The sequence below is a fragment of the Ischnura elegans genome, chromosome 7 (assembly GCF_921293095.1).
Source record: "Ischnura elegans chromosome 7, ioIscEleg1.1, whole genome shotgun sequence".
NCBI lineage: Eukaryota > Metazoa > Arthropoda > Insecta > Odonata > Coenagrionidae > Ischnura > Ischnura elegans.
Genome location: NC_060252.1, coordinates 70053724 through 70078869, shown reverse-complemented (window position 1 = coordinate 70078869; position 25146 = coordinate 70053724). Strand labels below are relative to the sequence as shown.

Here is a 25146-nt window from a genome sequence, read left to right as displayed (position 1 = left end):
CCTGGACCTTAATATTTTTATTAGCACTGATTTTCTGAGCCTTATCTCAGACTCGGATAACGGGGTTCTCTACGATACACCACTTTCCCAAATTTTGGCAAAACGAATTCATCACCACTGCGTAGACGAGGACGCTGTAAATTAATATTCATGAAACTTAATGAGATATTCTTAGAAACCTCCGAGATCCCACCAGCACAGCTGTCTGACGCAGGGCCCCCCAACGATTCCATATCATCCCCCTCAGGCAACTTTCCGAGTTACAACAGTTCGCCTTCCTTCACCCAAGTGTAGGCAGAGTCTTTCACTTACAAACGCATTTAGCCGGGAGGGGTGAGATCATCGTACTTCAGTCCACTGGCGCGCACTGCTTCCTTCATCAACAGAGTTTGCAGATTAGACCGACTCAGAGCAAGGTATTCCAGCATACGCGAGAAGCAATCTCTCGCTGACAGAATAATGACATATACCTTACGCACGATAGAACTACTCCCAATCTGGTCATTAATTTACGAGCACAATATGTAGGTGGATAGCTGATAGACCTGATGGATATATCACAGTTTTGACAATACGCATTTTTGTTTTGTTAAATATCTTACAATTAGTGGAAAATGTTTATTTAAGTGATAAAATAAATACTGAGCGATGAAAATGTCTAAATGGAACTGATATACCTCATGTATAAGTAACTCATATTGATACCAAAATGTAATCAATGACCATGACAAAATCAAGAGATGAAATGAACACCCTTTGGCGTTGATTGGAAAAGCGTAACACGTTAACGTAACAGGTTAACGATTAAGCGAGCCGTGGAGATGGAATTTTATTGTTTCAAGGAGGCATCCACTCATAAGTAAGGGGAAAAAGAATGAAATGTTTTGTAATTTGGCAAATTTTACAATACTAGCAACACAAATATTTAGTTCATCGATCACCAAATGATTTTTCAAGTGTCAACAACCTGGCATATGAAAAAAATGATGGGTCCATGCTTTTGCGGTGACGGTGCACTACAAAACAGCATTAATCGTTTAAACGGGAGGGTAAGCAGGGGATTAATGCGAAATTTAATAGCTACAGGTTGTCGAGAATAATACGAAAATGATCACCAATAAATAAAAGTTTCTTACAAACAATTTGAAATTCAACAAGAAACCTGCATTACGCACTGGGACTAAATCAGCGAGATCCTACCACCCACCCTACCTCCGTCAACGGGGTTCAAACACGCTTCATCTAGACGAATGTAATCGAAGTCGGTCTACAATACCGACACCTATTTACGTATCGGAAATCTGTCAAAATTTTCTAAATACGAGAAATAATCAACTCAACGTCAAGGAGATCACTGTAGGTACACCCAAACGATGAAGTAGTTGAGGGGGAGATTTCAGAAATGACGTTCGACATAGCTTACTATTTAGAGAGAGCAGGTAGAGGGAAAAGTTCGTCCCTAAATCTGTCATAAGTTCAACACTATCACAACGCCTAAATCAAACATATCTAATATTTATTAAAACATTCTAGGGACTAGGAGGTACCAAACGCGGCCGAAGGAATTAATTAAGTAAAAATCAACAACATGCTTGGAGTATACATAATTTAGGTGCGCTTTATGGGCATATTTTTCGCTAAAACGAACTCTTTGCTCGCTCCGCTCTTTGCTCTCTGAAGTCACCGGAAATATGCCCCTTCAGAGAAGAAGAAAATTTAGATGGTGAAGAGGGATGGTGAAGTCTACAAGTGAAAAATAAAAAGGAAACGCTCTATCGAGCTTACGCCCAGCACTTATCTTGGTAGTCTATCATTTACGACCGCTTTGTGGAATTTTGACACAGACATGGCGAAAAACTCAACACTATAAATCTGCAAGACCTTGAAAATGACTCCGGGGAGATCGAAACCTGGACAGGAATTGAAGTCCTTATTGTGTGGAATAGAGCAGGTGAGTTCATTCGTCGAGTCTCTATAAAGTGTTTACCGATAGGGAGAATCAGTATAGGAGACATACGCTACCTTACATTTTTAGACGCTTCGTTCCCATTATACACGATGATTATTCCCATGATATACGATATTTCCATGATAGATACGCCGGAAGAGGAGGATATGATTCATTTGAAGAGAGGTAGGGCTGATTCTGATATGCCGATGGATTCCTGAAGAAAGGCATAACGCGTAAGATAATATAAATCACTTTCGCGTCAGAGATTTCGCAACTTACATAAAAGCCTGCCTTGAGCACTATATTACTTGACTGAGCGCTACGAATACACTTGTATCCTCAGGATGGAGGAATAAAGGAACAAAATATATCCATAGTCATCTCGAAAGGAACATAGCTCTAATTAATTGAGCACCGAGGGTGAAGTGTTGCAAACAAATGTAGGAGATTCAGGGGTTACTGTGTGGAACCCTTATGTCCGCATGGCATGGAATTAATGCAAAAATTACTTGAGTAAAATTTTCAAAATTAACGCAAAGAACAGTAAAAAACAGGAAATTATTAATATAGAGCCACGCGATCTCATATGCACATTTATTAGACACGATTAATCGAGCTACGTTCAAACAAAATACCAAAGAACAAATCACTATCAGCAAGCCTTCGCGCTCACTTTAAATACATTAACCCCTTCCGCAGCAAACACTAGAGAGATAAATGGAGGGATTTCGCTGTTTTCCGTCAGCGTAAACATAAAAGGCCGAGGGCAGAACTATTCAGTGGAGAGCGAGAGTAATTATCGGAAACAAGCACTAAAAGGTTAAGGATGAAGCGATAAAAGGTATTGTTCCCCTCGATAATAAAATTACGTCCGAGAGGGGACTTAATTTACCTTGGACAAATAATGATACGTCGATCCCGCCGCTAGCCTTTGTCGCACGGTGTCATGAAGGGCGATCCGTGCGTAATGGCACAGGAGAAAGGGGCCAAGCTGCACAGCATTACTCATTTAGCCCCGTTATTTATAAATAATTCATGGGGATGAAGTCGCTTTATCCCGCCGCTATGCCCGCAGGCAAAATGCGCTGGATCAGTACAAGCAGGTTAGCTACGCGATTTTGAGGGAAATTCCACGTAAAATCGTGTCATGCGGCGCTTTGAGCCTACAAAGAATTTCGCTCAGCGATACGGAAATCTCTCGCTATCATTTCCGCGACGCATGAACCAGCTCTGACCACAGCGAAGGAACAATATTGACATCCCACACGGACAGATGAAAGAGATGTAGCTTTTTGGGATGACGACTACGGAGTTAATGTAAATTACAACATAGTGGGGTTATGGCATTAACGAACCTTACACCCGTATTTAACGTTGCCCTACGAAACGATTTTAGTGATCTTTGGAACGTAAAGGTGGATGTATGCCGACTGGGTGTGACTCGCACCAGATGCATGCCCATTATGGGTACTATAATTTGTTAGTATGCGTGACGTTTTTTGGACCGTGGGGTGTGTATGTGGGAGTCCAATACCCTGCCAAGCACCCTAGAGGTGGCTCGCAGGGTATTTTGTAGATGTAGATGTATGGCCAATTTGCATGAAGCATTATATGGATTACAAAAGTTGAGGCACAGTGAAAGACAGATTTAGACAAATTTTATACAAAAACTTCGCATCGATACAAGATGTTAAAATAGTTAAGTAATATTATCGTCAGCATTCTGTGTGGACGGTGAGATAGCGCATCTGAAATGCGCATGGCACAGTTCAATTGGGTAACTCGCGTAATGAAATGAGCAGCATTGAACAGAAAAATATACTTGCGGTTAACATCCTTTTATAATATTGTATAGGATTAAGTAGGAATTGAGTAAGAAAACGTAGATAAGGGTATCAGGATATTCAAATATAACAAAATCATGTTAGCATAAATCGATTTCTATCATTTTCTTGAAATCAATTACTTAATGTTGATTATCATCTCGGTGTATAGTTCAAGGCAACGTTTTGATATATTTTCATATCTTCTTCAGGGATTATTTACAAAGATTTGTTTACTGATTATATTATTATTTTGTTGCAGTCAGCAAACAAGTCTTTGCAAATAAGTTATGAAGATATTAAAAATATATCAGAATGATGGCAAACAATTTTGCCTATCACTCTTAGACCTATACCTCTAGCTATGTTAATCAACATGTTAGCATAAAGACATTTCATAAAAAAATCAACTTATTCCCTCAATCAAAACATGGCATGCCAGCTTCATATAAGGCTAAGGCAAGTATAAATAAGAAAATTCTTATCGCTATTGACAAGTCACTTAATCCCCTTGGTTCCCAACTAAAAAATAATAATCCAATATTTCACTCTGGTACTGGGAGAAAATGTTGTTCTCAGCATAGGAGAATGACGTAAAGCTGCATTATTTTTATTAAAAAAATACTCAAGGCAAAGACAGACACAAAAACGCATTCAAGATAGCGGAACTAACTTCAGTAATTACAGCAAAGAAGTTGAAAAGAATACTCGAATCATATATAGTCATGATGATGGATAAAACCAGGGAAAATTTAAATTGAATATTAATAAAAATACAACAGTTGTGTATTGATGAGATTATAGGAATCCTGGTAACTTCAACGATGGCACATTTATATGGTGTTAACTAAGAAAAAAATCGGTGAATATGAAACAACGAGGAAAAAGAAAGTATTACAGGCTGTGCACTGCAATAAGAAGCGGACGTTACCCAGTAAATTTTAGGCATGAAAGAGCTAAGAAGGCATCTTAAACGGTTACATGGTACACCGGCCACACACTACAAGTGGCCGAGAAGGCAGATAAGACAAATATTCTTTCGGTTCGAAAAGCCACCTAACAAAAGAGGCGGGGTAACTTAACAGATATGTGAATCGGGTGATACCGAACACTAAATTTGCACGAGCATTGAATGAACTGAAACATTTGGAAGGCAACAATGAGATCATTGAACGATGGCAAAGAAAATGCCAAAAATACCCTCATAATGGACCAAACGTCCCTGGACAGAGGACCTGTAAAAAAACAACCTAAGAAGGTAAGTGCCAAGAAATAGCAAGACGACAACTTGCAAAATATACAATACAGTACTCCAGCCATCACAGTAAGTCTGTCAAGTACAAAGGAGATTACGTGTACGCTAGACAATGTTAAACGGAGAGTAATTACTAGTAATTTTTCCAGACACGATGGAGATCGTTACGCAACATAAAAACTTTTGTCGCTTAGCTGTGAAACACGTACGAGAGGAAGGAGTGGGGGAAGAGGAAACAAATGAAGGCACTCACCGCGTGTACGTTTCCCTGAAGATTCCCGCCGGAGGAATCGTGCTGCTTCTTGTCTGACTTCTTGGCCGCCCTCTTCGCTTTTGTCTCCAGAAACCTCTGTTTCAGCATCAGTGTCTCCTGTACATTCTGCTCGCACAGCCCGTGGAAGGTGGTGTCGTACCTCGGCACGCAGTCCGTCTGTCTCCGCCTGTAGTTCTCTATCCGACGCCTCAGACGATCCACCACGGCCTGTCTCTTGGGCTGTAGGACGTCACCCATGCCTCCGGGTCCGACAGGTCCAACGCCTCCACCACCGACGTTCACCCCAGCGGCGGCCGCGGCTGCGGCGGCAGCAGCCGCCGCAGCTGCCGCCGCCGCCGTGGAGGGCGGCACGGGCTTCCTGTTGGGCAGAAGGCCCTGGGGTCCAGGGGGGACCCCGGCCGCCCCCCCGCCGTCCAGGCAGCCAAGTCTGCCCCCGTGAGCCAGGGTGACAGGATTGTCGCCGGCTAGAAACGCGTGGTTGCTGGCCGCCGTCGCGGCTCCTCTTGGTCTTCCTTTAATTTTGGCTCCGCTTCTTCCTTGGGCGCTATTTTCTCCGGGGGCGCTTCCCCACTGAGGAAAGGAATACACGGTCGCGAAGCGAAGGTCCGCAGTCTAGGGGTATAAACAATATCACCTCCTTCCTCTTCCGTTGGTTACCCTAACTTCTAATTCCTTTGTTATGCGATCACATCTTCGTGGGAGATTTACTGATCTCACGTGTCAGTCACATGCTTGATCACGGAGATGTTTACGACAACTGTCAAAAGAGTTGAAAATACTTGCTATTTCAGTCGGTGGAATGTATGATATATTTCCTACCCTGTCTAAAAAAAGAGCAGGTAGTTAATCAAGCGTCAGGAAATGCAGACAAAAGACAACAAGGACACTGACACAAACACAGTCACACAAACACAAGGACAGTAGCGAGGCTTCTATAAACAAACGTGTAAGGGTTCTATAACTTTTCTGACTTGAAACAGTACGCACGTCCTGTGCATAAAGTTCTTTGTACTTGTATTGCTTGACACGGTTGATTTTTTTTTCTCGGGCGCCGCTGAATAATTTGTTTTACCTCTAATTGTAAGAGGTAGCAGGATGGTGGACTCCTGTGGGGGCACCACGCTGTAAAAGGCTTAGTAAACTTGTTGAGACACCAACTTAACGCGCGATAAAACGCGCCAAATGGAATCGCAACAGACCAGACCACAACAAAAACACGCACCACTCACACGTACTAACACATTCACAGCCGTCACTGATTCATGCCAATGAGATCGTGTTTGCACAATCCACTCCTCCAAGCGATGACACTTGAGATCGTAAACAGCAACATGACGGAAAAATTCACTTCCAGTTGATGACAAATTTAATATAACCGGGGGACGACGCCAATTCAAATTCTTTGTTCGACAGAACACAATCACTTACGATGAAATCAGGCTTGAACAACAGGTTGCAAATCGTTGGGGTTATTTTTTCCAGGCAAAAACGAGGGGGAGTGAATGCCACTTCGTAGCAGATTAGATCACAAAAACAAAGGGCAAAATCTCACCACCGCGGATTAACACTCGTGCTCCCGAATAAGACGAATCCGGCACCGTCTTTCAAGGTGTTAGTTTTATTTACTCCGCGATAGCGCTCCATAACGACGGGCAAATAACCCGAAGCACGCCGCCGAAGCAGACACACGGCCATCCCCCGCCCGTTCCCTCGCGCCTTCTCTCATACAACGGCGCGTCCGTTCTTCGGCAACACTTTCCACATTATCTTCACATCGAGCACGAGTATTTTAAGATGCGATTATTAATAACTGAATGAGGATGCCATGGTCACTCAGGTCTGGCAAAATCTTGAAAGAACTTCACACAACTTTTTAACACTTATAACCACGCATACACTTCTGTATACACACAAACTTGGTACTTCGGACGAATAACTTCCACCGACGCGTGAGCCTCTTGGCCAGTTATGAGTGCCCGAACTGGCTTGCTCGGCGAGCGACAAAACCGCAGCGCCTTCCGCACCCTTGAGTCACCTGGCGGCGAACAGCTGAGACTCTACGACTTTTCACGTGTTACCATAATGGCCGCTTCCATGAAAATGCAGCGTGTGGTGAATTTAGGAAAGATTGTCGTGAAATTTGGTCGCTGTGTTCATTTAGATAGCAAGATAAGACCTGTATACAACTTGAAATACAACCAAGGTATTTATTAAGCTTTTATTTCGCTTAAACCTCTTATATATAATGTGTGAGGTCGCCGGCTTATGCATTCAGTGTCGTATTGACCTTTATTTTTGAATTTTAATGCTGAAGTCTTTGGTCTTGCTCATACTTTTTGATCGATTTTATTGTGGCAGCCACCCAAATAATGAGATCTTCAGAAATATTAATCCTGGGATGCTTTTGACTCGAGTAATGATGTAACTGGTAATGTGCGCAATTGCATTCTCTTGTGAGATCATCATTCTTACTGAATTTAATATGAATTTTTAAATGCCAGTTGGTTATTAACAGCGAATAATGAATATCATGTTGTAATGAATAAGCGCTTGTGAAGATCGATGTATTTATATTGGTGCTAATGTGAAGTCATATCATTTATTTCGTGTATTCAATGTCTCAGCTTAGCCCTTGTTTTCGCATTGCAAAGGGATAGCCATTTGTGAAGTTAATGGTTTCATTCACTTAGTTCAAACGTCACTTGAATCAAATTTTTTTATTTGGTTTACATCATTAACTGGACTATATTGTTGTTACTTTCAAATGTGGTGTTGGCGAAATTCAGTTTTAGTTTAAGTTTTCGAACTCTTCGTTTGTTAGAAAGAATAATAAATGGCTTAGGATAATGATGATGACGATTGATTACTAAAGTCAGATATTTATAGTTGCAATTATTTGAATGCTTAGGATACTAATTATCTCTTATTGAGATATTTGATTTTCGATTGAATTTCGTTGTGCTAGTGAGATCTCATCATAGCATGGAGATTTGGTACAGTTTGTTTGAAATAGATGCGTTAGGAACTTGCAGAATTATATCATTGTAAATTTAGAGTTGGCATTATTCGTCCTGGAGTTTTATACTATTGTCTAGTCCATTTGCTCTCGAGGTTCATGTAGTCATTTCCAAGTTTGGGTATTGAAGCGAGAGGACGGTGGAAACTTTGACGTTGACGTCGACTGGCTGTGACAATAGAATATATGTGGTGATATAATTATGCTCCTTAAGAAAAATTTTAATTTCATAAATTTATGTGATTGTTGATTCATTTCCTAACTTAAAATTTGTTGGGGTATGTAATTATTTGTACTCCTCATGCATTATAGGTACTTCAAGTGCCCATAGAATCTACCAGTAATTAGTTAGCCGAATATTTAATGGTCATCGTGATTTTAGGCCACATTAATATTAACATGGGGAACTTTCTTTGTTCCTGCTAAAATACATCTCCAATTCAAAAAAAGTATGCCTGAATGCTCACTTTAGAAATGCCTAATATCCCTATCAAGGTGAACATAGTCGTGAATTGAATGTAGATATTTTCATCATATGATGATTCTTTTATACTATTTTTTCTAAAAATTCTGATAGCAGGACAAAAAATAGCATGTATCATGACAAATGGATTGACTAATATGAGGATATGTCATGGTCAGCAGTAAAGATACTTAATAATTAAAAATTTTAATTCCTGTGTGCCTTATAGAACTCTTCTATTTTAATTCTATTTTAATAATATTTACCATGTTGCTCCAGTGAATTTTCAGTTAGGTATCAATAGTGGAACTACGTCTAGCAGGTGTTATTGTTATTTTCTTTTCAATGCCATATCTGATGGTTCCTAGCCTTCACCATAACATACTATTCAGAATGACATTAACTTTGAAATTACAATTTTATCATGCTCCAATAGCATGTTTTCCCCATTTTTTTAAAACAAAAATGGATTGTGCATTGTATATACTTATGTTTGTGTATTTGTGATTATGATATTTTATAAATTTTAAGTGGTGTTGAAAATTCATTAATATTTTTATGCCTCAATGCCATCATTATTTTATTTAAATGAATAGACTACTTCTGCAAGAGAATTTTGGGGTCAAATATTAGTTTTCCAGGAAGAGTTGCTATACCCATTCGAAAAAAAAATTCCCTAAATTAAGGGCCCCAAAAGAAGGAAAAAGCACATTTGGCCTCAACAGGAACCCAGATTTTCGTATTGCCAGTTGGGTAATCGTACCCAAGTCTCCCATTGCCCAACAGACTGGGTATCAGAAGATCTGGATACGAATCCTGGCTAAGTTCAAATAGTATATTTCATCTTACTGGATGTTTTTGCCTGTGAGCGTGACTGCGTGCAAAATCACTTATTTTACGCATGGTAAGGAAAACGTTTCAAATGGGAGTTGTTGAGAGATGAGACTATGTACACTTCACTTATTATTTGAATTCCATTTTAAAATCTGACTTATACTCAAATACTTCAAACTATTTGTATCTGTTTGTTGTAAAAATTAATCATTTTATGCAAATGAGTTGCTTTGATCTATTGAGCCTATCATTAACCAGTTAGGCCATGCTGATACTCAGATTTTACTTATTTTTATGCATTGCTATAGTGTGGTAATTATAGTCTTATCTTTGGTTTCCTAAAAAGGTCTGAAAATTCTCAAATGCTTAAATTATCTTTGTTTTTATGGATGAAGTTCTTGGAAAATGCAGGTACAAAATATTACCTAGACTTGAAAAATTGATGACCAAGCTTCTTGTAGCCTAATCCAATTTTTAAATAATAAAATCACATTTTAGAATTCCCCTTGGTGCCTGACATTCACTCTTGCTATTTATTTCTACAACCATGATAATATGGTCTCCGGTCTTTCGACTTAAGGAATTATTTTTAAACACCTTTGAACCTATGTATTTAGCACTATTGATCTTGCAGCAGACTTGTTATTTTTTCAAATTTTACCAGCCTAACTCAACCATTGTACCTCCATGATAAAAGTAATATCAATCATCAGAAAGAACACTGTATACCTTAATTTTACATAAATAGCAGTGCATGCTTTTGCACTTCACTGGCTAGTATGTAATGCGAGTGAAATCTTCTCAGGTTTGTCACTGCATGTACATTTTAAGGTCAACCTATTTAGGTTACTACTTATCACCCATTCTCAAGACTCACGGTACACATCCAGCCATAGACGAGTTCGTCCCATACCTGTATCAGTTTGTTGGAAGTAGTTAATATGTGGATTAGTGTGTGATGTCCAGTAATTGGTGTAATGGAAATAGCCTTGAAAATGGGTCATAGGTCAAACTGTTTACGTCAACGGACCTTGAAATCTCAGCTGTTGGTGAACCCAAGATGATTTCACTCCTATATTTCAATGATTTAAAATGTAATGTGTCACTTATCTACATAAGCCACTATTCATACAGATGTGACTCGAAAATTATTAATGAGCAACCATGCACATCCATTCCCAGATTAGATAAAGCTTACCCTAGTAGGACATTAGCCACCAAAATTTGACTTTGTTGGCTATTTGTGTTTCCAAATGAATTCGGTGTCAAAGTATTTTATATCGTTTCTAGTATTTGACTTGTAGTTACCAATGATGCATTAATTGAAAGAGTTATAACGATTTTTAAAATAACGACTGTGTGAACGTCGAAACTAGTTGACAGTTAAAGTAAAAGGTGGTGGAATAGTCCTGGGTTTTGTTTCACCATGAACGATTTTTAACATTTTACTATTGATACAGTTTTTGGTGAAAGTGTTAGTGGTAGTAAGAATGATAACTATTGAAAAGAAAGACTATATTGAAATATCTTCAATTGACTGTTGTTCTGATTGTTGGTCTGACTCTGAAATTTAATTTCAAATTAGTTCCAACTAACTTATCATGACGCAGGAAGGACTCACCTTTTGACTAGGTCTTCGCTGTTAGGTGAAATGGTACTCATATTGAGCGCATGAAGTTGAAGGAAAAAATGTTTAAATAGCCTTTTGTGAGGTGTTCTGTTAATAATTCTAGGTCAAATAGTATAAGTATGACAGAGGCTTAAAATCCGAAGGTAATCATTTTGAACCACCCTATATTTTTATACTCTGGAAAATTCCTCATTTGGCCTTAGGCAACCAGAGATTTTTTTATCATTAAACTTTATATAAACATAAACACCTTAGCAAGGAAAGGTTCTTGGATAAAAAAGTGTAGGAGAGGTATTACTACCCACTCATCGGGCTCATCTAAAATACTTGTCAGGCATTAAAAATCCGGCTGAAAAAGATTTGATTCTCAAATTAAATAAAATACTGATGCACGTGTCTTGATATGTGGAAAATTCTGCAAGTGGGAGTTGAGTGCTATGCGGTATTTGCACCAATAAGATGAATAGGAGCTTGAGAATCAGAGGCTTAGATTTCTTTAGCAATTGTAAAGGGGAATGCCATTCATATTGATTCGGACAATGTCATCTTAGGGCCCAACTGTATTCTCAGAGCCACCCTAAATGATGAAATAGCGAGATATTTTGTTGAACTGATTGGTAAAGAGATTAATTTTTCGTGAGAACATTATAGATAAATCTTGATAAATCTTTTATAAATGCTTGGACTCTTATAAATTGGACTCATGCCTGACAGCAGGGACCTAAAGTTAGTATTCTTGTACAGGTCAACAGCTGGAGTATTGAAACCGTCCACCATATGCCCTTCATGGCTGCAATCACGGTAGTATGTAAATGAAGGCAATGCTTAAACCCATGGTGTTTAGCTTCAGCTTTACCTTGTTGCCATTATATCTGTTAGGGTTGTATACATAGTTAAGAGACCATCCACTGTCTAGAAAACATTCTGATAACAATTCTGTTCTGTGGATTGTTTTTAAGTGCTTTAGTGCTCGGCTATTGTGGTACATTGCCAAAAAGGTGTCTTGGACCGATCAGTGTTATGCAGGTATTTTTTATTTTATTTCCATTCCGCCAAAAACAGCTATTGCATGTGCTTGAACAACCATGTCCTGGACAGTGGCAACCTAACCAGGCAGGACTTGAACCTGCAATCTCTTGTTTGGCCGACAAAGACTTAACCCCGCCGCCACTGAGGCCTCCCACTATCAAAAAAAACTTATGTTTATGCCCTCTAAAAGTATAATTTAACCATTTTGTTTTGAATTTTCATCATAATGGACGATAATCTATAAATTTTATCAGGAAGGAAGTGGTTCCATAACAAAACATTCCATTTTTAATCATGTTGAAAGCTTGGATTGTTCCATTTACCAGTTTATTGAATCAGTCTCAGTGTTGATAAAGCATTGTAATTGGCTGGGTGACTTATTTTCTCATGATTAATTTCGTGTGGAATGCAGTGAGCAGAGAATCCTTTTCTTCATTCAATTGTGATTATTACTGTGCATTACCTTATATACCTTATTAAATTTTGATATTTTTAAAATCTCATTTACCCCCGAAAACAGTGCAATGAGGTCTTTACATCAGTGGTTTCAACAGTGGCGAACGATCACGCACACAGCCATAGCCTGGATAGGGGCAGACTATCCAGGTGGGACACGAATCTGCAACTTTCACTGTTGTTTATGTGGTCTTATCCCCACCACCACTAATGCCAACAAGGAATTAATGCCTTACTCTTTAATCTACTATTTTTTTGGGGGGTATCTGTTGGCTTCAACTGAGATTTTGTCATGGGACCATACTCCAGCATCAATGCAATGTATTTTTTTTTGTTTTTTTCCAATTACCCCCAAAACCAGCACAATGAGGCCTTTACGTTGGAAGTTTAAGCAATCAACAGCAGACGATCACACACACCCATATCTTGGCAGGGGCAATCTATCCAGGCGGGACTGCGACCTTCAGTATGGTAGGCGAGGACTTATCCCCGCTGCTACCGAGGCCACCTTTGTAGAGTTTGTGCACTTACACATTCACTCTTCACTACTGATGCAAGTTGGATTATCATACTCGCTAATTTAAATACAGTATAACGAAACGGAAAAAAATTCCCTCAAGCATTCAATTCATGCATTGTATTGGTTAGGTAGCTCATTGGTGTGGTAGGCTCATAGGAATTAGGTGAAAGGGAACAATGTATAATTTTCAGCTATTGTTTACAGCTAGTGATGCTGTTTCCATTAACAATAATTTTATGGCTTGGTTACACAATGCAATTCCCTCACAGTTCAATACTTCTGTGCTCAGTGGTTTCAACAGAATGGAATTCGTAGACATGAATGACCCAAATTGGGACAGATTGTATTTTTCAGTTTATTTTTAACATGTAGTAACTATTGTAGCATATAACTTTGTACACATCCACATTTCATTGTTTGACAAGTTCCTCATCTTCAATGATCATGTAATTTTAACTTGTAAATTCTAATATTCGAAATAGCCAGACCATATAAAATATATTTTCATTCATTCGTAGTTGATAAAGGAATGGAAAAAGTTTACATGAGACTATTTTCTCATCACTCTGAATTTCCCTCCCTTGCACTTAAAATGTCTCTCCCGAACAATTTTGTCTAAGGTGCACATCTGTTGACATGGTCTTGACCTAAATAGTAAAGTATATTGATCAATATGCTCTGTTATTTTTGTTGTCAATGTTGTTTTGTAAATTGAATGTGCTTAAAAATATAAAAAATAACACCAAAGTTTCCAAAGGTAACTTGCTATGTTAAAATATTCGAGAGAAAAAAAATCTATATCTCTGAGAAAAATCCGAAAATAAATTGTTAAGGAGAAATAACATGACTGAGCTGTGAAAATATCTTCACAAGTACTCTTCAACTAGCATATTACAACTTCTGCTTTTGGCTTCTATTTCTGTTGGAATTTAAGAAAATACAAGTATCCTCCTTTGAAAAACTATGAGGGGTGTGGGAGTTATGCTGAATTAGAATTCTTGGAACAGTCAGTTTTGTGTATGAACACCTTTTGAGATCAGATCAGCATGGCAAGAGATATATTTAAGTCCACACAAAGGTTACGAAGTGATGCTCATTGGCAAAATTTTTAAGTGCATATTGTAGATGGAAGGAAAGTTTCACTTCATCGGTTATCCAGCATTCTTCTTGCCATCATGGTTTAAATCATCCCCCCTCGGTCAGTACTGATTCCATCCTCATACTCCATGTGATCCTGTGCTATGTTTAAACAGAGTTATACCATATCTGGTTTACCATTAGTCAAATTGTGATTGCTATTACAAGCTTAAGAGATAAAGGCATAAAGTGTTTTAAGGTAATCACTAATCTGCCTTGTTGTGTCATATTTATCATATTTTATTGTAACATGTGTCTCAAAGAGATACATGGTTTTATCCTTAAACCTATGTATAAAATGATGTTTCCTGGAGTTTAGGTCAATAAATTAAAAGTTAGCAGCCAACGTTTCGTTTTATTTTAAAAACATCTTCAGGGCTATGTAGTATTTGGACGTAGTTCACTTGGGAGACGTTAGCATAAGAGGGGATAATGTTGAAGGAATGTTTCAGTTGTTCTGGTGCCAAGTAAATTAATAATGTTAATTTATTTTTAATCGGTAGCTAAGCTTTCCCTTGTTACTGTGTTTATTGAACCGTGCCTATTGCCAAAAAAATTTCATCATTCTTTCTTAATCGATCTATTTATCTATTTGTTTTGTTAATAACTTATACTTTGGCGCCTCTATAAAATATATTTTCACAAGTCCCATAATAAATGTAATCCTTCAATCGGCATCATAAATCGTTCCAGTGGGCTCCACCTAGCAGAGGGTTAAGATTGTTTAAATAAGGAGTCGGCAACTGTAGATGGATGCCTTTTATATGTGGTTATAGGCAAATTCGAGAAGGTGAAGTGAAAAGGTGAAAGGTAGAAGTGCATGCTGGGTGAGGAGAGGTAACTTCTAGAGCAGATTGAGAGGAGACATTAAGTCTTGATTGCGCGAGTAGGTGTGGGGAAGGAATGCTGAAAACTATCGCAGGGGGAAGGCTGTTTATTAAATAGGTAAGTTGGAAGGAGAGAATTGTTCTTATGGGTGTTACGATGGGGAATAGGCCGTATCATAAGTCGAAGAAAAAAGTTGAATTTGGTAGAGAGGACAAGATTGGGCGATTCTAGGAATGGCCAATGTGAACCTACCTAAACCCGATATTTACCTACGTTTTCTAACAACGGCTATATAGGATGAAAAGTCCATCATTTTCCCTTAAGATATTTTTGTTAGTAATCAAAGTACCAAACCTAACTTTGACATACCCCTATGAGAACTGTCGTATGCATTTGTTATCATAGGTATTAATATCAAACTGTTCGCCCATTCACTTAGCATTTATATCCGATTGTTGTTTTTGTAGCTATTACAGACATTCCCTAGGTTTTTAATTTTTTTGAGTTGTAGTCTTTTTGAAATCTTCTTATTGGTCCTGGCATTTTCCTTGTGTCTCTTTCGGTTATGATTTTTCAAAATTTATTAGAAACTACTGCTCTCTATTCCCTGCAGAATCCTTGTAATCTATCTCCTCTTTAATTCTGTTTTCCTATTCCATATTCTCCGGTTATTCTTTCGCCTTGACTGTGTCGAACTCCTGCGTTCCAACCTCGTGCATTAATAAGATTGTCTTTCCCTCTTTACCTTTTTGATTACCTCCGCGATATGCTCGTATTCTGCGTCCTCCTCGTTTTTTACCTCTTCACTTTCATTGTCCGCCGTTGGGATTTAAATCTGTACCGCTACGGTATCCTCCGGTTTGGTCTCGATCTTATCGATGATTTTATTAAAGTATTCTACCGATTTAGCTAGGTGTCCATGGAGTACATAAGAAGCATTGTGCGTCCCTTAACATCATGTACTTCCTCTTCAATTCACAAGAAGGTCCGCTCCCTTTCATCTAAGTTTTCTAATCTATTCCTTCTTCGCCATCGTTTACCCAACATTCTACCCTCTAAAACTGTTTTCAACATCCCCTCCCCGCTAGGTACTCGCTCTATCCATGCCTTCTATCTTCTGCCCATTTCATCTAGAAGCTATCTCTCCTCACCCACCATGTCCAGCACCTCTTCATTCCTCTGTTTCTCCGCCCACTTCACCTTCTCCACTCTTCTCCACATGTACAGGTCAATGCCTCCAATCTTCTCTCGTCTTCTTGCCTCAGTGTCCAAGTTTCCGCACCGTAAAGCGCTACACTTCTGATCTACTCTTCTCTAAAATTTTGTTTAAACTCTTACGTAACGGTCTTATCATAAGCTTCTTCCTGTTCAAGAACGCCCCCCTTGCTAACGCAATTCTCCCCCTAGCGTCCTTACTGCTGCCTCCGTTTTTTTCCCTTATGTGTTGCCCAAATAACTGAATTGCTCTACTGCTCAAGTTTTTTTTCCGACCTACTTTCATCTCGAGTCTACCATATCCTAGCTCGCGAATAAATGTTAAATCTCGGACAGGTTTGAACCTTAACTCCTATGTGTTTGCGTGGGATAACCCGATGCATTGCCAATGCCAACAAACCCAATAATTCATGATTATCCTTTCATTATTCCGCAGAAAGATTTTCACTCCGTCATTCCGACGCCAATTACCGTGTTGTGATTTACTGATGCCATGTGTAATCCTGTAGCTTCCGCTCTATAAGTCCTCATTTCGCTGATTCCTAGAACGTACAGGTTCATTATCCGTATTTCTACATTCAGATTCTCCATTCTTCCGCAATTTCGAAGTGATATGCGTTCTATACACCTATCCATAAAATCTTATCAACTTTGAGCCATGTACTCTCTCGGGTATTCCCCTTCCGAATATCCTAATGGGAGACTAGTGTACCTCTTCTATGTTAGTAATGATTTCCGTTGCTACGAATCCTCGGCATAATAATGTGGTAGTTAACCCTGCCTTCCATATCGCAGTTCTACAGCCGTTCAAGTAAATATTACCTCGTCTGCAGTGATATGACTGTCGCTGTGCCGATTATTGTGGTCTCCACCACGAATAATATAAAGGGGATCCTCAAGTCGGCCTTCAAAAGTGTTGTCACCCACCGCGCTTTTAAACGGGTTTACAAAAGTCGCCACTCGCGTCGCTGACTGACAAATTGATCTGATTGTGAGTTTCACGAGGAAATTAGGGATGTCAACCGAAATTTACATTCATGTGATCTATCAAAGTCTTTACTTTTGAATGCTTTTCCTCGCATTTACGAACATTATACTGCAAAATATAGGAAAACATGGATCGCATTGCACTCATCACCGCGCCGCAGACATCTATGAAAACAGATTAAGATGCTACCGAAATGGCAACAGAAATCAGCCTTCTATGGGATGGAATAGGGCCTCCTCTGCGCAGTCCCCTTTGTCTCCACCTTCACTGACATGAAGGAGAGCTGCTTCCCACTTCTGCACTCAAAAAAAGGATTGGATGAGACATCCAGTTTTAATTAGATAAGTGAAAGTTGGATGCAGTATCCACTGTAACAGACACGGCAACCAACGCGATTAGGTGGTATATCTTATTAAATTGGACAATCATAACTTGGTTGTAGTGTCCAAGTGTTGGTCCCCACACCAATCTCGAAAATATCCCTCATCCAATAGTTGGATCCCACAGCCAACTCGATGGATAAGGCGACTATTATCGCTTCTGCGTCAGTCATCACTATAGCGACGGACTCCCAAACAGTTCTTATAATAAACAACTCGTAAGTGTTTGGTGTGCTTTGTGGTAAGTAAATAGCTTTTAAGTTTGCTGTTGCAAGTGAGAAAATATATAGCCATTCAATGCCAATTTTAATACTTTTTTTATATCTTAGAGCAATTTAATACGAGACGATGACCGAGCTAAGGATTTTCTTGATGCTTTGGACCTGAACCTTCTCGAGAAAAAATTTACCGGTAAGCTTGCCTATTGTGTTTCGTTATTATGCATAACTCTTATTTTATTTCACCGTTCAAGATTTTATCTTGTGGGTGATATTATCCTTAGGTTGGATATTGTATTTTTCAACCCATACGTTTTCTCGAAAGTACTTCCGCTCAATTTTGATGACTACCATATGAATTATACATTTCGTTACTAAATAGATTAATGCATTTTAACTTACTACATGTGTATTACAATATCACTTTTAATGAATGAAATGTTTGTATTCTCATTTAATCCATTTATGAAAAGTTTCAAGTAGTTTTCCATTAGATTTCAATTGGATTGGATTGCAATTTCATGCACACCGGATAACCTGAGTTCCACTGTACAAGTAGAAATACAGACACTTATGCACTAATTATGCGAAGGACTCTACCCTAAATTTATATAATATAAAAGTGTAATATCAGACACTGGCTTCTTCCAGAGACCTCTTTATTCATTTCATATCAAAATTTCTTTTTCTCCTCTCCTTCCTTCCAGCTCATATTTAAATGGCTTCCCTCTCAACAATTCCCTCTCTCTTTTCAACAACTCATTGGCAACAATCCAAACATAAACATCAAATAAATAATAGAAATCAAAACATAAACATAATATCAAACGTTACAATACGTATGAACTGCAATATAGAGCTGTGTATCACGAAATTTAGAACTCAAATCGAGGATATATACTATGGTATCCATATTGCTAGGTGTAACATACCACAGAATTTTTAAAATCATTTTTCTCCTGATCTAGCTATTCTTGATGTTTACATGACAAGAAGTTACGGCTGATTTATGTACTGTATAAATAGCTTAAGTTATGAGTAGGAAGTAGCTTCCTTTTCATGCAAAACGTTGGTAACTAATTGCAAAAGAGTATAACGAATAATCATAAAGGCAAGTTTAATTATGTAAACATTTTATATATTTATTCCAGTTCCTTAGTGGAAGATTGTGAGGTGTTGATGGACACTGTGAACTTATAGGAAAATTCCCCGTGAGTTTGTGTCAGCTTGCCTTGAGGTGCCTTGGGTGAAGAGGAAGTTCACTCGTTACCGAAGTGGAAAATGTGTTGCAGTTGGTTTCGACGATTTCAGCCTTCCTGAATTTGAAAAAGTGGACAGAATAATTTCCAACGAAAATGACTGAGTGTTTCGTCTACAAAGCTCTGTACACCTTGGATTTCGACAAATATTTGATGTTTACGAAGTTCTTGAAACCAGCATAGTAAACTAAATCAATGTTGAAAACTTAATATCTTTTCAGCCTGTAATTTATGTGAGAATGCCGGACTATAGCAGCAAAATTGTATGCAGCCTTCAGATATTGTGTAACAAAATTTTTCAACTGAAAGTTTTTTTTAAGTTGCTTCATTTTTTAATAAATACGTTTCATAAAAGATGACTGCTTTCTTATATCATTTAACCTATTTGCATTATTTATGGCATTCAATTCCACATGATAGTGATCCGAGGTGAGTAAGTCTTCAAGGTTACAAGTTGCAGTGAAAACTATGAACCCCAAAATTTACGGTAAATAAACATTTTATTTAAAAAATGTATTTTCTAACTCTAATGTTCATCGTAAGTGGTGGAAATAGTACGGCGAAAGGATATTATAATGTTACTTTCAAATGGTGACACTATTAATAATAATATCCGTTGAAATATTACCCATTCATTAAACGCTACGGCAACAATTTCGCAAGGTTGTGGTATCCAATATAGATGGACGTAAGACCCAACGACGCTGGCTTGTTGTATCCAACGAGTTGGTTGCCACAGCCATTTCTCGCCCAGCCATTTAAAATGGCTCCCTTATCCAACTAACTGGATGGGGCCATAGCAACCATTTAAATTGGATGTGGGATCCAACTATTGGATAAAACAGCCAATTTTTTCTTTCAGTGTGGGTTTGCGGAACCTAATTTTTGTGGCCTTCTCCCGCTGAGTCAAATGCGTTATCCTTTTGATTTTCGCGGATTGTCTTTTGTGGCCAGCAGCCATAATCTTACACCCAGCCTTTAAAAAAAGCAGAGTTATGGTTTATTAGGGAAAGGTTCCGTGAATTCTCTCTAAAAAATTAGGTTTAAATAAGCAATGAAATGCATTATAACTAAGATTTTTGTGTTTTAGACTTAACCATTAAAAGAATTATTTGGTAGTTGTGGATGAGCTAGGGGATATGGATTTTTAAAAGGGAAATTCCAGGGACTTGGAGTGCAGTAACCCTGAGAAAATTAATAGACTTTGTGACCAATTGATTAGAAATTAAGGTTTTCTAGGGTTTACTTTGTTCAGAAAAGTAATTATCCTTGAGATAAACGCAGTGGTTGAGTTTGTATGAAAAATTTCTAAATGTAAAAGGAGCTCATAGAAATTATATTTGAAACATTTCCTGAAGAGTGCCTGTTCAAGATGGAGCCACTCTGAAAATTTGGATAGCGTTAGTGCGTCAAGTAGCACGAGAGATTTCACTTTATGTATGTATTTTTGGTGTAGTGAAAACATCAGTTTAAAAAAAAAATGATTTTATTTGGGAATATTTACTATTTCAGGTCAGTTTGATTAGAAGAAGTTCACAGCGAATTCTCTGGTACAAGAATGACTTCCTCTCAGAATTTTACGTGAATGTGTGAATATTAAGTTGTTTGTTAGCGAAAGGAGAACTTAATACGCTGCAATTCTTTTCCTCGGTGATGGCTTCGCGGCCTAGAATTCTCACATCATCATCACTGGTCAACAATCCTAGGATTGGTTTGACGCAGCTCTCCACTCAGTTCTCCTATCAGCTAATCTTTTCACACCTACGTATTTCTTCTCTTTCACATCCTTCTTCACTTGTTCCATATATTTTGTTCGAGGTCTTCCTTTTCCGTTCTTGCCTTCCACTTGTCCTTCGACGATTGTCTTCATCAGGCCATCATGTCTCAAGATGTGGCCTATAAGGTTGTTCCGTCTTCTTGTTAAGGTTTTCATGAGGCTTCTCTCCCACTCTTCTTAGGACTTCCTCGTTACTAACTCGGTCGATCCATTTGATTTTCATCATTCTTCTGTAGCACCACATTTCGAAGGCCTCTATCCTTGCTTTCTCCGCTGCGGTCATTGTCCATGCCTCACTTCCGTATAGGAGCGTACTCCAAATGTAGGTTCTTATAAATGATGCAAAGAAAACAGGAAAAAACCGCACGGAGGCTGCCTGTATATGCGACTGTAGTATGAGTGGTACATTCAGTGAAGTTGTCTTCCATTGTTATATTGTCTTCTTGCTATCCGTCTTTATATATTTCCTCGTAATTTATGTGCACCAATACTTAAATGGCCATTTCGCGTCGAGCGATACACGTTGAACAAAAGTGATCATCGTATCAAATGTAAACTAATGCGTGAAGATTGAATAAAAGTCTCAGGAAAGTCTTTTTTTACCAGAAAACGTCCCGTTACACCGAAAATTTCCGAAAACGTCTCTTACAAAAGTTATTTAGGATGAAATTGTTGAGAATTTATATTTAAAAGCACTAAAGTCCCTTTTAAATAAAAAGTCAAAAACCTATTTTGACGAATTCTGGTTATTATACATTTCTTTTAACAATTTTCAAAGCTATTCTTCCAGTCTGGGTAGACTTACAAGAAGTTTTTCGAAAATCACCCTTGCCTCTCCCCTCCTGCATTGAACCTCCTTTAATTCGCGACAAGGCTTATTCTCTCTAGTTAAATTTATTATTCCTATATGTACTCTTACTCCTTATTTATTTCTCCTACTAAATCCATCCACCTTAAACGGTTTTTAGCTCTAGCAAAGCAAATGTTAGCGTTTCAAAATGCCCTCTTGGCATTTGCCTAGATTAGATGAAATATGCTGTTTGTGGTGGTAATGGAACCAAGGCTGGCATAGGACATATTTTTTTTGCATTCCGTTCCCTCTAACTCTTTAAGTCGTATTTTGGTAAAATCTATTTCTGTAATTGGTTGTTAAGTTTTCTGAGTGTCCGACGCACCTACTTAAAATTTTTGGCATTCTCACTGAAGGATTTGACCTTGAATTTCCCGTAATGCGTAAGCAATCAATCGCGTAATAACGAATTTAATTTTTTCTCCCTGTGTTAAGCGTAAGCTTTTCTGCTGATGGGATCGACCACGTTTTAACACCATATGTGGTGATTTTTTTACGGTGTGTTTAGAATTCCCAACATTCCTTAAAATTTTTCTAAGATTGTGTGACTCGTGTCTTATCTATCAACCCATGTTCTCACGCCTTTTTTCATATAGTTATATGCATATTATTATTAGAAAGCTTTTTTCACTTGTTCATTTAATGTAGTGAAGTATGGCGGGTGTTCATAAGTTATGAAGTGCTATGTCACGGCATAAGATTCGCCGCACATGAGAAAGTTTTGTAACAATTCCGTACGAATCATTATTGTTCCTTTATATTTACTATAGCCACGGTGCTAGCTGAAGTATTGAAATCGACGAAAATTTGAAAAAAATATAAATATCCGAAGAGACCGTCTGTTTGTATGTTAATTGTCTCCTCTTCCTGAATTATTGAAATCGACGTTATTTTGAAGTACACATTGGAAATATTCTTGGAAAAATTGGAAAATTGGGAAGCAACCCAATTTTCCCACCACACGATCAGGTGAAATATGTTCTAATAAGCGTCAAAGACAGGACATCTTTAAATGTTTAATGGTCTACCGCATTCTTTGCCAAGCCTGCTGGAGGAATTACAGGCAGATCTGTGAAAACCCGCCTAGAAGAAGTAGAGAGAGCAATCCGCCTGGGGAACTAAATAAAATCGGTTGCCCTACATGAAGCACTAGGCCACGGAATCGACTTGAAGAATACAAAAAAATCGTAACCAAAGTAGAAACCTTCAAGTAGAGACTGGTCAGAGATGCTGTAGGTATAAAAAAGAGGACAGTAATATAAAAGACAGCCAGTCAAAATCTTTCCGTAAAACCTGGGGAAATATTTGTCAAAACCAACTTTTTTACACCATAATTTTTTATGAAGGAAACGAGACTCAATGTTTTTTCCAGTGGCGGCGGGGATAGGTTATATTGCCAACGCCTTCCGAACCGAAATTGGTCCGGGGTTTGGTTGGTTGTACTGGTCGAGGGTTCGAGTCCCGCCTTGGTGATGAGGGCATGGGTGGTATTAAATGTGCCTCATCTACTTTTTTAAGAATTTCGTAATTGTGGGAAACATGTAAGCACCAGAGAAATCATTGTCATTATTAATAGGGACCCAGGTCTCAAAATAAGTGATGGAAAAATCGGTATAAAATGAAATAGAAAAGGGTAATTCCATTTCAAATCACCCAATATAAATAAAACTTGTTGCTCGACATTTTTAATTATCCTTTTTTTATCATTGGTTTTTTACAAGTAGACTATCACAAAACACTATTCGAAAAAAATTACAAGCCATACTTTTTTGGGCAGCCATTTTTGAAAGGGCGGCTGGGCAAATTTTGATGAAAAGTGTGTTTGCATATTGTTTAATTTCTTAGCTATTTTAAAATATATCATTATAATTTAAAAACCAGTGTGTTCAGCTTGAAATGAACTTTAGGAAACCATTTTTTTAATTTTCCTTTCATAAAAGACAGTCAGTCAAAATCTTTTCCTAAAACCTGTGGAAACATTTGTCAAAACCAACTTTTTTACACCATAATTTTTTATGAAGGAAACGAGACTCAATATTAAAATGTTATTTTTGAGTTGAATACTTAAAAAAACTACTTGCAGTTCTTATAAGTTTTAATGCTGAGAATGCAATCCTTTTTTCGTAAATCCTTACATATTTATGCTTACGTTTGCTGCCTTATTTTGAACTGCAGCTTACTCCGCGCAGTTTTGGCGCAAAAAATTTAGTATTGACGAATTTTTTAAAAGATGGTTTCCTTAAGTCCATTTCATGCTAAAAACACTGATTTTTGAATTATTATGACATATTTTAATATAGCTACGAAATTAAACTTTATGCAAACCACGTTTTTCATCAAAAGTTTCCCAGCCGACCTTTCAAAAGCGGCTGCCAAAAAAAAGTATGGCTTGTAAATATTTTCGAATAGTGTTTTGTGATTTTCTTCTTTTAGGGAACCAATTATAAAGAAAGAGGGCAATTATAAATGCTGAGCAACATTGCCTGGGTGATTGGAAATGAATTGACCCAAATGAAACAGAAAATCGAGTTTTAACAGACCATAGCGACCAGCATCGGTCGGGAAACGTAGGAGCCACCCAAAAATTAACGCGGCGAAATACTGTAAGAAGTTTTTCATCCCTTCTCATCATTTTCATGTTATTCCTATTGTTCTCTCCAAACTCTCTGTTCTATCGTTTTCCTGAGCCTTCAGATGCATGTGTTTGGTTATCCGGGGGTCGTGTTAATCGATTTTGGCCACCACCTGGGGCCGCAGAACGTAGGTATGTAATTTCGCGTGCTTTCAGTATTCGATGCAGTCACTTTGGAGGGGTCGCTTTCGTACTCCGCAAATTTTATGATCGTCGATAAGGGTCTAAAAAAGGTTCACTAATCCGTACGCATGTATTCCGTCAATGACCAATAGCCATTATTGTTGTCCGGAGCGGGTGTGGGATATTCCTGCTAAGTGCATTGTGTACCTGATGTAAGTGCGAAGTTGTGATTTTATAGTTTGTCTATTCTACTGATTTAAACTCCACTGAAACAAAGTAAACTTTAGGTCTGGTTTTTTATTTTGTCTGTCATGTCTTTTATACGCCTCGAACATCAAGATATTTTCTGCGTATAGGTAAGTGTAATATGTAACTTTAGGCATACTTCAGAACCCAGAGACGACCTATTGCCTTTGGCATTGGCAGGGACGCCGTCTTACAAAAAATATTGGGGGGGCCCAAACCGGGGATCTTGCCCGGGGAAATTT

The 25146-nt window shown here is 38.2% G+C and overlaps 2 protein-coding genes across 2 annotated transcripts in view; one reads left to right on the top strand and one right to left on the bottom strand.

The window, feature by feature from the left end:
* Positions 1-7266, bottom strand: part of LOC124162118 (neurogenic protein mastermind-like) — a 592489-nt gene extending 585223 nt beyond the window's left edge. Inside the window, exon 1 of the mRNA XM_046538524.1 lies at positions 5283-7266. Coding sequence (XP_046394480.1) covers positions 5283-5540 — 258 coding nt within the window. The 5' untranslated portion in view covers positions 5541-7266. The remainder of the gene's footprint in view (positions 1-5282) is intronic.
* Positions 7257-25146, top strand: part of LOC124162119 (heat shock protein 75 kDa, mitochondrial) — a 426004-nt gene continuing 408114 nt past the window's right edge. The window contains exon 1 of the mRNA XM_046538526.1: positions 7257-7506. Coding sequence (XP_046394482.1) covers positions 7272-7506 — 235 coding nt within the window. The 5' untranslated portion in view covers positions 7257-7271. The remainder of the gene's footprint in view (positions 7507-25146) is intronic.